This window comes from Anolis sagrei, chromosome 6, assembly GCF_037176765.1.
Source record: "Anolis sagrei isolate rAnoSag1 chromosome 6, rAnoSag1.mat, whole genome shotgun sequence".
In the NCBI taxonomy this organism is placed as follows: Eukaryota; Metazoa; Chordata; class Lepidosauria; order Squamata; family Dactyloidae; genus Anolis; species Anolis sagrei.
In genome coordinates, this window is record NC_090026.1 from 29,399,166 (window position 1) to 29,412,184 (window position 13,019).

General features: G+C 41.7%; 1 protein-coding gene across 1 annotated transcript in view; it reads left to right on the top strand.

The window, feature by feature from the left end:
* Positions 1 to 2,903: 2,903 nt before the first annotated feature.
* LASP1 (LIM and SH3 protein 1) overlaps positions 2,904 to 13,019 on the top strand; it is a 62,664-nt gene continuing 52,548 nt past the window's right edge. Inside the window, exon 1 of the mRNA XM_060780779.2 lies at positions 2,904 to 3,220. Within this exon, the coding sequence (XP_060636762.2) occupies positions 3,152 to 3,220 (69 nt within the window). The 5' untranslated portion in view covers positions 2,904 to 3,151. The remainder of the gene's footprint in view (positions 3,221 to 13,019) is intronic.

Consider the following 13,019-nt stretch of genomic DNA (forward strand, 5'->3'; position numbering starts at 1 on the left):
GGGACTGAATTCCCCCCAGCAAAAGCTTTAGAGCTGTGGGACTGGATCCCCCAGCAAAAGCTGTAGAGCTGTGGGACTGGATCCCCCCAGCAAAAGTTGTAAAAGACGAAGCTTTCTACAGGTGGAACTGACTCACGTCCTGTACGAAATGCTTCTCTGTGTGAACAGAACTAGAGGTCTGGTAGTATTGACAGGAGGTCGTGGTGTTTTTGTGAGGATTTCTTTCTAGTCAAACTGAATGACTGTGTCGCAAAATGATGCGTGTCGGAAAATCCTGTCAGTGACATGAATTATTTGGAAAGCTCTGGTAATTATATAGTATTGACAGGAGGTTGTTGTGTTTTCGTGAGGATTTCTTTCTAGTCGAACTGAATGGCTGTGTTGCAAAATGATGCGTGTCGGAAAATCCTGTCAGTGACATGAAATATTTGGAAAGCTCTGGTAAATATATAGTATTGACAGGAGGTTGTGGTGTTTTCGTGAGGATTTCTTTCTAGTCGAATGGAATGGCTGTGTTGCAAAATGATGCGTGTCGGAAAATCATGTCAGTGACATGAAATATTTGGAAAGCTCTGGTAAATATATAGTATTGACAGGAGGTTGTGGTGTTTTTGTGAGGATTTCTTTCTAGTCGAACTGAATGACTCTGTCGCAAAATGATGCACGTCGGAAAATCCTGTCAGTGACATGAAGTATTTGGAAAGCTCTGGTAATTATAGTATTGACAGGAGGTTGTCGTGTTTTTGTGAGGATTTCTTTCTAGTCGAACTGAATGACTGTGTCACAAAATTATGCTTGTCGGAAAATCCTGTCAGTGACATGAAATATTTGGAAAGCTCTGGTAATTCTATAGTATTGACAGGAGGTTGTGGTGTTTTTGTGAGGATTTCTTTCTAGTCGAATGGAATGACTGTGTCGCAAAATGATGCGTGTCGGAAAATCCTGTCAGTGACATGAAGTATTTGGAAAGCTCTGGTAATTATATAGTATTGACAGGAGATTGTGGTGTTTTTGTGAGGATTTCTTTCTAGTCGAATGGAATGACTGTGTTGCAAAATGATGCATGTCGGAAAATCCTGTCAGTGACATGAAGTATTTGGAAAGCTCTGGTAATTATATAGCATTGACAGGAGGTTGTGGTATTTTTGTGAGGATTTCTTTTTAGTCCAACTGAATGACTGTGTCGCAAAATGATGCGTGTCGGAAAATCATGTCAGTGACGTGAAGTATTTGGAAAACTCTGGTCATTATATAGTACTAGCCGTCCCCTGCCACGCGTTGCTGGTGATCTGGAAAATAAAGTAACGGTTTCTAATATATGTAATTCCTTTATGCTTGTGGGTAAACAGTATTTCTTGCTGTTTCTATGTCAGTGTTGATGTGGAGATTGTCTGGTTTGCCTACTCTGGGACATGCGACATATAATTGTCCTTTAGGGGTCCCTTTCAAATCTATGATACTATCTCTTTCTGTGTGTGAAACATATCTATCATCTATCTATCTATCTATCTATCTATGGCTGGATGGCTCTTTGTCAGGAGGACTTTGATTACGTTTTCTTGCCGTGATGAAGGGAGTTGGATTGGATGGCCTTAAGTATTTTCTGTTGGTCTTGGGGGTTCTGTGTGGGAAGTTTGCCCCAATTCTGTCGTTCATGAGGTTCAGAATGCTCTTTGATTGTAGGTGAACTGTGAATCCCAGTAACTACAACTCCCAAATGTCAAGGTCTATTTCCCCCAAACTCCATCTGTGTTCATATTTGGGCATATTGTGTGCTTGTGCCAAGTTTAGTCCAGATCCATCATTGTTAGAGTCCACAGTGCCCTCTGGATGTAGGTGAACTACAACTCCCAAACTCAAGGTCAATGCCCACCAAACCCTTCTAGTAGGCTTGGGCAATCCATGGTTCTAAATTATTTTCAAAACTAAAGTTCTGGTGGTGAAAATTTCAGAACTCTAACAAAACTTTCAAAATGTAACTATTATTTCATTATTGGCGATTTTTATGACAGAACCAATTAGAAACTGCCATTTATAATGAAATTTTGAGAGTTTCGTTAGAGTTTTGAAATTTTCATCACCAGAACTTTAGTTTTGTAAGTACTTTAGAACCATTTAGAACCATGGATTGCCCAAGCCTACCTTCTAGTGTTGTCTGTTGGTCATGGGAATTCTGTGTGCCAAGTTTAGTTCAATTCCATCATTGATGTAGTTCAGAATGCTCTCTGATTATAGGTGAACTATAAATCCCAGCAACTACAACTCCCAAATGACAAAATCATAATTTTTTGAGTGATGGTCACTCCTTGTGTTGTGAGACGTTTTGTTGCCAAATCTGATGTGATTTCGTTCATTGGTTCTTTTGTTTTTAAGGTACTCATTATGCACAGAGCATTTTTATATATATATATAATACATATATATGTGTGTGTGTGTAAGTATTGACAGGAATGGTGTTTCTGTGTGAGGATTTTTTATTATTATTTCTAAATGCCTTTCTCTCTTTCATTCTCTTAGCAGGAACAGGAAGCCCCTGCTGAGGAGGAGGAGAAAAAAAATACCCATGAAGAGAATGGTGATGATGTGTTAAGACAGTGTTTCTTTCCCATTTCTCTCCCTCACAAGAGCCCGCTTTTTTCCCCTCTCTCTCTCTCTCTCTCCTCACAGAGGCCTCTCCCTCCCTCCCCCCCTCCCTCTTCCTTCAACCGTTACTAGTTGCTTCAAGGGGCGCGCGCGCATAGGAACGCGCACGCGCCCCAGCCCCGCCTAGCAGCATTCCCTTTGCTCAGTGGGCCTGGCTCTAACTCCCTCCCTCCCTCGCTCCCTCGCGCGCTATTTTGCCTATATGTGAGTGAGTGAGCGAGCGCGCGCTCTCTGGGGAAAAAAAAAAGCGCGGTGGTGCGCATGCGCGCCCCGAGAAGAGCGAGACAGTGTGTGTGACTCGCCGCGCCCCTCTTCCCCTCCTTCAGTCGGGTTCCAGCCGTTGCTGAGGCGGCTTCCTGCCTCCTCTCTTCTCTCCGCGCGGGCTCAGGGCTTGCTCTTGCCGCGCCCTCAGACCCTGAGGACCAACCCCCTCCCCTTTTCCGCCTGTTGCCCCCTCCCGCCTCCTTCACACTCTTTTGGCTTCTTTCTGAAGGCGCCCCTCGCCGCCATGAACCCCAGCTGCGCCCGCTGCGGCAAGATCGTTTACCCGACCGAGAAGGTGAACTGCCTCGATAAGGTGAGAGAATAAGAAGACGCTATGTGGGTAAAATGGGAGACGAGAGCGGGAAGGGGAGATCTGTATCGATGTCACGTCGCGAAAGGCGCGGTGGGTGGGAGAGGCGCGTAGGCCCCAAAAGTGAGGAATTGCCGGAAGGAAAGTCCACGACTTGGGTGGGTGGGGAGGAAGTGGAGCGTGTCTGAGGCACAAAGGAGAGGAGTGTGTGCGTGTGTGTGTGTCAGGTTCGAGGGCACGTCCACATAGCCATATAATCCATAATATCAAGGCAGATAAGCCACAATATCTGCTTTGAAGTGGTTGAGCTGAGTCCACACTGTCATATAATCCAGTTCAATGTGGATTTTATACAGCTGTGTGGAAAGACTGAACCCTTGGAGTTTGCATACTTGGGGGGTGGGCCAAATATGTGTGTCAGGTTCGAGAGCCCATCCACATAGCCATATAATCCATAATATCAAGGCAGATCACCCACAATATCTGCTTTGAACTGGATGATCTGAGTCCATACTGCCATATAATCCAATAGCCATATAATCCATAATATCAAATCAGATAATCCACAATATCTGCTTTGAACTGGATGAGCTGAGTCCACACTACCATATAATCCAGTTCAATGTGGATTTTACACAGCTGTGTGGAAGGAGCTTGGGAGGGTGTTTCTTGAGGACTGAACCTCTGGAGAGTTTGCATACTTGGGGGGTGGGCCAGATATAAGTGTCAGGTTCGAGGGCCCATCCACATAGCTACATAATCCATAATATTGAGGCATAGAAACCACAATATCTGCTTTGAACTGGATGATCGGAGTCCACTACCATATAATCCAGTTCAGTGTGGGTTTTGTACAGCTGTGTGGAAGGAGCCTGGGAGGCTGTTTCTTGAGGAATGAACCCCTGGAGAGTTTGCATATTTGGGGGGTGGGCCATATATATGTGTCAGGTTCGAGGGCCCATCCACATAGTCATATATTCCATAATACCAAGTCAGATAAACCACAATATCTGCTTTGAACTGGATGATCTGAGTCCACACTGCCATATAATCCAATAGCCATATAATCCATAATATCAAGTCAGATAACTCACAATATCTGCTTTGAACTGGATGAGCTGAGTCCACACTGCCATATAATCCAGTTCAATGTGGATTTTATACAGCTGTGTGGAAGGAGCTTGGGAGGCTGTTCCTTGAGGACTGAACCCCTGGAGAGTTTGCATACTTGGGGGGGGGGGGGCAAATATGTGTGTCAGGTTTGAGGGCCCATCCACATAGCCATATAATCCATAATATCAAGGCAGATAACCCACAATATTTGCTTTCAGCTGAGTCCACACTGCCATATAATCCAGTTCAATGTGGATTTTATACAGCCGTGTGGAAGGGGCCTGGGAGGCTGTTTCTTGAGGAATGAACCCCTGGAGAGTTTGCATACTTGGGGGGTGGGCCAAATATATGTGTCAGGTTTGAGGGCCCATCCACATAGTCATATATTCCATAATATCAAGTCAGATAAGCCACAATATCTGCTTTGAACTGGATGATCTGAGTCCACACTGCCATATAATCCAGTTCAATGTAGATTTTATACAGCTGTGTGGAAGGAACCTGGGAGGCTGTTTCTTGAGGACTGAACCCCTGGAGAGTTTGCATACTTGGGGGGTGGGCCAAATATATGTGTCAGGTTCGAGGGCCCATCCACTTAGCCATATAATCCATAATATAAAGGCAGATAATCCACAGTATCTGCTTTGAACTGGATGATCTGAGTCCATACTGCCATATAATCCAATAGCCATATAATCCATAATATCAAGGCAGATAATCCACAATATCTGCTTTGAACTGGATGATCTGAGTCCACACTGCCATATAATCCAGTTCGATGTGGATTTTATACAGCTGTGTGGAAGGAGTTTGGGAGGCTGTTTCTTGAGGACTGAACCCCTGGAGAGTTTGCATACTTGGGGGTGGGCCAAATGTGTGTGTCAGGTTCGAGGGCCCATCCACATAGCCATATAATTCATAATATCAAGGCAGATAATCCACAGTATCTGCTTTGAACTGGATGATCTGAGTCCACACTGCCATATAATCCAGTTCAATGTTGTTTTTATAGAGCTGTGTGGAAGGAGTTTGGGAGGCTGTTTTTAGAGGACTGAACCTCTGGAGAGTTTGCATACTTGGGGGGTGGGCCAAATATGGGCGTGGGTTCTGTTTTTTTTCTTTTCCTTATAGGGCGGAGGGTCTAGAGTGGAAGTATGCTTAGCTGGCAAACGAATGGGATGTGGGTTTTGTGGAAGCCTTTACTGCAAAGTATTTGTATAATGTTTGTAAAAAGCAGTAGGCTTTTTGCATAATATTTGTAAAAAGCGATGGCTTTTCAAGAGGCAGCATAGAGTTGGAAGAGACCGCAAGGGCCAAAGGTTGTGAAAGGGATCGAGGATTCTTAGCAGACCACAAGCTGAACATGAGTTGACAGTGTGATGTGGCAGCTAAAAAAGCCAATGTGATTCTAGGCTGCATTAATAGAAATATAGTGTCTAGATCACGCATGGTCAGACTTGGGTCCTCCAGGTATTTTGGACTTCAGCACCCACAATTCCTAACAGCCGGACTAGATCAGGCATAGTCAAACTTGGGTCCTCCAGGTGTTTTGTACTTCAACTCCCACAATTCCTGACAGCTGCTTTGGTCAGAACTCATCTGGAAGGTAGCAAACAAATGGGATGTGGGTTTTGTGGAAGCCTTTAGTGCAAATCAGGAGGCTTTTCAAGAGGAATCATAAGGGTTGGAAGAGACCAAATGGGCCAAAGGCTGTGAAAGGGATTCTTAGCAGACCACAAGCCGAACATGAGTCAGCAGTATGGTACAGCAGCTCAAAAAGCCAATACGATTCTAGGCTGCGTCAATAGAAGGTGTCTAGATCAGGCATGAGCAAACTTGGGCCCTCCAGGGGTTTTGGGCTTCAACTCCCACAATTCCTAACAGCCAATATTGTTAGGAATTGTGGGAGTTGAAGTCCAAAACCACTGGAGGGCCCAAGTTTGACCATGCCTGGTCTAGATCCAGGGAAGTCATAGTCTTGCTCTGTATTCTGCTTTGGTCAGACCTCATATGAAAGGTGGCAAACAAATGGGATGTGGGTTTTGTGGAAGCCTGTAGCACAAAGCAGGAGGCTTTTCGAGAGGCACCATAAGAGTTGGAAGAGACCGAAGGGGCCAAAGGCTGTGAAAGGAATCGAGGATTCTTAGCACACTGCAAGCTGAACATGAGTTGACAGTGTGATGCGGCAACTAAAAAAGCCCATGCAATTCTAGGCTGTTCCAATAGAAATATAGTGCCTAGATCAGGCATGGGCAAACTTGGGCCCTCCAGGTGTTTTGGGCTTCAATTCCCACAATTCGTAACAGCCAGTACTGTTAGGAATTGTGGGATTTGATGTCCAAAACACCTGGACGGACCAAGCTTGCCCATGCTTGGTTTAGATCCAGGGAAGTCATAGTCTTGCTCTGTATTCTTCTTTGGTTAGACCTCATCTGGAAGGTGGCAGACGAATGGGGTGTGGGTTTTGTGGAAGCCTTTAGTGTGGAACAAGAGGCTTTTCAAAAGACAATGTAGAGTTGGAAGAGACCACATGAGCCAAAAGTTGTGAAAAAGATCCAGGATTCTTAGCAGACCACAATCAGAACATGAGTTGACACTGTGATGCAGCAGCTCAAAAAGCCAATGCGATTCTAGGCTGTGTCAATAGAAGTATAGTGTTAGATCAAGGGAAGTCAAAAGGCCCTTCCAAACAGCGCATAATATCAATGCAGATAATCCACAATATCTACTTTGAACTGAGCTATCTGAGTCCACATTGCCATATAATCCAGTTCAATGTGGATTTTATACTTCTGTGTGGAAGGGACCATAGTCCCACTCTTATTCTGCTGTGGCCAGACCTCATCTAAAATACTGTGTCCAGTACTGGACCCCACAATTCAGGAGGGATATTGACAAGCTGGAACATGTCCAGAGAAAGGTGACAAAAATGGCCACAATCTTGGAAGCCAAGCCCTGTGAGGAATGGTTTAAGATGTTGGGTATGTTTAGCTTTGAAAGGGGACGTGATGGCTAGGTTTAAATATTTGAAAGGATGTCGCATTAAGAGGGGGCAAGCTTGGATTCTGCTGCTCTAGAGACTAGGACACGGAACTATGGATTCAAATGGAAGGAAAAGACATTCCACCTAAACCTTAGGAAGAACTTCCTGACAGTAAGAACTGTTCAGCAGTTCAGAAAATATGCTGCCTCTCACTGCCTAATCACATTTGAGGATAGATCTACTTTAAATCCACTTTCTGCCTCCTGCAGAATTCTGGGGTTCGTAGTTTAGTAAGCAGTTTAAAGGCCCCTCCCTAAACTACAAGTTCATATTCTGCAGGAGACAGAAACTGGATTTAAAATGGATCTATGATCTAGTGTGATGAGGTCCTAAGTCTCCTCCTTTTGAGATATTTAAACAGAGGCTGGGTGGCTACCTGTCAGGAATGTTTCAATGGGATATTCCTGCATAGCAGGGGGTTGGGGTGGATGGCCCTTGTGGTCTATTCCAACTCTGTGATGCTATGTGTGCTATGGGTATGCAACTGCACCTCAACTTTCTGCACCTCCCTGAATGCATCTACACGGAAGAATGAATGCAGTTTGACACCACTTGTAATTTCCATGGCTCAGTTATGCAATCCAGGGATTTGTAGTTTAGACAGGCAACAGCACTCTTTGGCAGAGAAGGCTAAATTTTTGTGAAACTACAACTCTTGCGATTCCATAATATGGAGCCATGGAAGTTAAAGTGGTGCCAGACAGCATTTAATTCTACAGTGTAGATGCATCCAATGAAGTTACAGAAAGCAGAGAGGCAGGTGATAACATCACACTCATTTTATCCCCAATAATGTATTCACTCTTGAAAAGCTAATAGTAACTATGGTGATTATTCAAAGGAGAAGTGAATAGGTTTATATTGAATATAGCACTATTATGATAAAGAGGAAAGGTTCAACTATATACTGTAGAATACAGTTTGAGACTACATTAACTACCATGGCTCAATGCTGTGAAATTTGAAATTATAGTCTTTACAAGTCCATTAGTCATCTCTCCCAAAGAGTGCTGGTGCTTCACCAAACTGAAAATCTCAGGTCGGCATAGCATTGATCCGTAGCTATAAAATGGTGTCAAAGTGCATTAATTTTATAGTGTAGATCCAGCTTCCTTTTGCTCTGGCCAGGGTGGAGGGCGATGAGAAGCAGCCAGTCTTTTGCAGTGTAGAAGAGAGGCTAATGGTCTCATGGGGAGGCTGAAAGAGAGCGTAACATGCTGTTGAAGTTCAAATCTTATCTGTCATGTGTTGCACAAAAAAAAGAAAAGAAATGAAATTTGGGAGGATTATGGGAAGTAGAAAAATGTGTGGGCAGAGTAATTAAAGTACAAATATTTGATCAAATGTAGGGTTAAAATAACCTAGCGTACAATCAGTCTGACTTAAGCTAGTCACCGCTCACAAGTCCCACTGATTTCGATGGATTGATTAGGGTGTGCTACATTGTAGAAATAATACAGTTAGTCACAAATTTAACTACCATTAAATTACTCAATGATAAAAAAAATCATGGGAGCTGTAGTTCTACAAGATCTGACAAAGAGTGCTGGTATCCCATCAAACTACAACTCCCAGGATTTCAAAGCATTGAGCCATAACAGTCAAAGTGGTGTCAAACCACATTAGTTTCACACTATAGATTCATCCTTGGTGTGACTACTTCTGGATCTGACATGTGTTTAAGGTGTACTTGGAAAATGAAAAGGGATTGCATGCATGTACCTTTGGAGCCCTTCCACATCATACAATTATAGCAGTATGATTCCACTTTAATTGCCTTGCCTACGTCCTGTGGAATCTTGGTGCTTATATATTTGTAAGGGTGTTAGAACTCTCTTTTGCTTAGAATCCCAGGATTCCATAGCATGAAACCAAGGCAGTAGTTACAAAGTAGAATCACAATGGATTGTGTGATATGAAAGGGCCCCTGGTCTTGGTAATTTTGACACTTAATTTTCTCAAAATAATTATATATAAGATTGACTGTGGAGATTTTAATCTGGGGATAGACATGGAAACGCATGTTAGGCATAATAGGCATGTTCTGTTTGCAAGAAAAGTAGCTTCAGGAGATGCATTTCTTTGACCATGCATTTGATAATTCTATTTGATCACTTCCCTTTGTGACTGGCAGCTGTATGCATTGTAGCCTTTGCCCCTAAATGCAACAGTATTCGCATTTTGCAAAAGGGCGTGATGCTGAGCTAATGTAAACAAGCAAAAAACAAACCTTAAACTATATTTCTGCAGGAGAAAATGAGTTTCTCAACTACTCTTTAGAAACAAACAAAATATGGAACTGCATTTGGTGTTGGACGTATTCCAATTTTGACAAAGGTCAAAAGACAGGAATTTCAGCCATGCTGTTAACTGCTAATTTGAATCACTATTTGAAAAAACAATATAAGTGCAATAACTTCTCAGTCTTTGGGGCTTTTTTATGTTTTAAAACTGAATTCTCATGAAGTTAAGAAGAAATAACATTTTCAGTGTTTTTTTTCTTTTCTTTTGCTGCTAAAATGCAGCTGGGTGTCTGAAAAGGCATAAGGAAAGTGGACTAGCTTTCCATTAGATTATGTCTCCTGCCTACTGCCTTCAGATAGATTGTTCTGCAAAGTTTAAAATATGAAATCTTTTAAAATAAATTTCTGTAAATGGTTGGCTTGTTCCTTTTGGTCTCATCTTAAACTCTTTTCTATAAAGTATGAATCTTTTCTATTGAGTACGAATCATATGCTTTTGTCAATGGTCTGTCAATAGCATTTTTAATGTAATAGTTGCTCTCTTAGTGGAAGCTTCATACTGTTTAATTTTTTGTTCAAATTTTGGACCTTCCCATTTTCACAAAAATAGTTGTAATACATAGAATGTGGGTTTGAAAAATTCAGAATTTTCCAGTTCTTTTAAGATAATACAGGAATAATAAGCATGAGCTTCCATGGATTACAGTTCACTTCTCCAGATGGATGAACTATGATAAGGCTTCTGTGCATGTGCTTGCTTCTGAGGAAGTGGATTCTAATCAATTTAATGCTTAAGTAAATGAAGGTACAACAAGACACTTGGTGATTTTAGTGGAACAAATTAACACAATTTCTTATTTGAAAATTGTTTTTTAAAAATAAAATGCCTAATACATGGCTTCTCCTGGCCTAGTTCTGTTTTGATGAACGTTGAAGATCAGATGATATCCATCTCTTTAAAAGAGTAGTGATGTAAAGCCCCATCTTAGGTCATAGAAACCTTTCGACATATAAGTCTTGAGGCTGTCATGTAACTTTACCTTTTTTAAAACCAGGAATTGGCGCCTTCTATGACTTGGGGGGCTGCATTGGCCCCTCATGTTTTTGTGTCAGTAAATTTTAAGTGTTTATCTCCTGAGGAAGCCTCACAGCCCGAAATGCATTTTTCCATGTTTTGTAGTCCTGTGCTGTCTTTGGGAGCAAGAAAACCCTGTTTTGTTTTAAAAGGAGGCACTAAGAAAACTTGAGTTCATTTCCTGTTTTTTAAAAAAATAGTTTGTTGTTGGTCCAGAAATAGCCTGGTGATGTCCAGATATGTGGCAAAATTGTTCCACATTCCTATGGAGTATAGATATACATATTTTTGAAGGAAATACAATTGGCAGACCTCAATATGAAACAAAAATATGTGGAAGCCATAGCCTATAGTTTCTGCTTTTTCTCAGCCAGGATCATAGCTATTGAAAGAGAAAAGAAAAGGGAGAAAATTGAAGTGTAGTTAATTGTGTGCGGGAGGGGAGTTGCCTTATCTGCCTGCTCTTGTGAATTTTTTAAAATTAAAACTACAGTGTTATACACCCCACTCATTTAGTATAGACTTAGTTTTAAACAAATACAACTGTTTTATGCATCTTTTAAAACTTTGAATTCAAAGCAAGTGCTGAAAGGTTTTTAAGGCCTGATCAGTGAAAATATGGGTTGTTTCAGCTGTTAGGCAGATGCTCTAAAGCTGTGATGGTGAACCTTTCAGAGACCAAGTGCCTAAATAGTGGCGGGAGTGAGCAAGGGGGGGGGGGCAGGATGGCGAATGAACAGGTGAGTGCCTGTGTGTCAAGAGAGAAGGCACTGCGTGTCCTTTCTTGCATGTGTCCCATAGGTTCACCACCACTGCTCTAGAATGATGACTCTGATTTTAAAGAGAAGGCTGAACCAAACTAATTAAGTTTACTGTGCTATGTGAATGTAATAGTTCAATGGTATGTCACAATACATGTTTACAGATTTTTCAGGATAACATTCTTCACATAGTTCCACATTCTAGTATTTATCAGATTTTAAGATGCCTCAAAGATGTATGGCAATCAAGGTTTTTCCAGCCATGCTTGTTATCTCTTTTTTGCGGAAAGGAAATACTATTGCCACAGGCTACATACAGCAACTGATTAGATACCTGAGGCAGAAATGGTGGTATGCAGTTACTCCAGCAAGCGGTACTGGTTTTTCTTCAAGGCCTCCAGTGTCACCTTGGTAGATCCAGGTGATCATTGACAATAAGAATTGAGCTAGAGTTTGAAGCAAGAACTTTAAGAGAAAGGAGACCATGTATTTCAGCTTCATGTGCAGTAATTTGATAATAGAGAGTTCACATGAAGCCTGCTAATGTCCTGGTTCTACGTATGTGGATATAACCATTGTGTTGCTGAGTTTGAATACCACATTCAGATTGCTTTTAAAGAATGTTTTGTTGGTGATGCAAACTTAAAGGCATTAAGTATATACATTAAAACTGATTTCAATGCAGAAAGAAGTCACACATAAGAATGTGTATAACATGCGACAATACTCTTCCAACCATTTAGCCCATAATATTGAAATTATTTTGTATAATTCAGTGGTTTTCCCTGAAATGTAGACCACTTGGTATCATGGAAATTTTGTAAGAACCTCTCATTGAGATGGAAAGCAGGGCAAAAGTGGAATTCCAATGAATGTAGTAGGAACACATACTTTTTTTTTCATATCACCATGTTCACAGCATCCGTTAAGTCACAGTGGTTGTTGCATCTCATAACATTATTATAGTTTTCTTTGTTTGAACCACAATAAGTTCATAAGCATTCACATAACAGTATTAAATATATATATTGAACGTATCAAGAAACTGCTTAAGTTCTGAGCGATTCTTTCACTTGTATTTGTTGCTGTTTCTCAACTACTCTTGCATTGTACTGAGTATAGTTTTTTGGGTTTTTTTAAAGACCGCTAGTCCTCTATATTATACGGCTTAAGAAGCACTGGCTTATACCATAATTTGTTCAAGAAACGAAGGAGATTACATCTGAACACGAGGAAGAACTTCCTGACTGTGAGAGCTGTTCAGCAGTGGAACTCTCTGCCCCGGAGTGTGGTGGAGGCGCCTTCTTTGGAAGCTTTTAAACAGAGGCTGGATGGCCATCTGTCGGGTGATTTGAATGCAACATTCCTGCTTCTTGGCAGGGGGTTGGACTGGATGGGCCATGAGGTCTCTTCCAACTCTTTGATTCTATGATTCTAGGTTCTTAAAGATAATACTATATTGGGATAAACTTTTATCTGTACATATATTTTTTGGATTGTGGAGTGAACCTGCATTGACAACTAACTCTTCAGTTTTGTCATTAAATCTGTCTGTCTGAGATGAGAG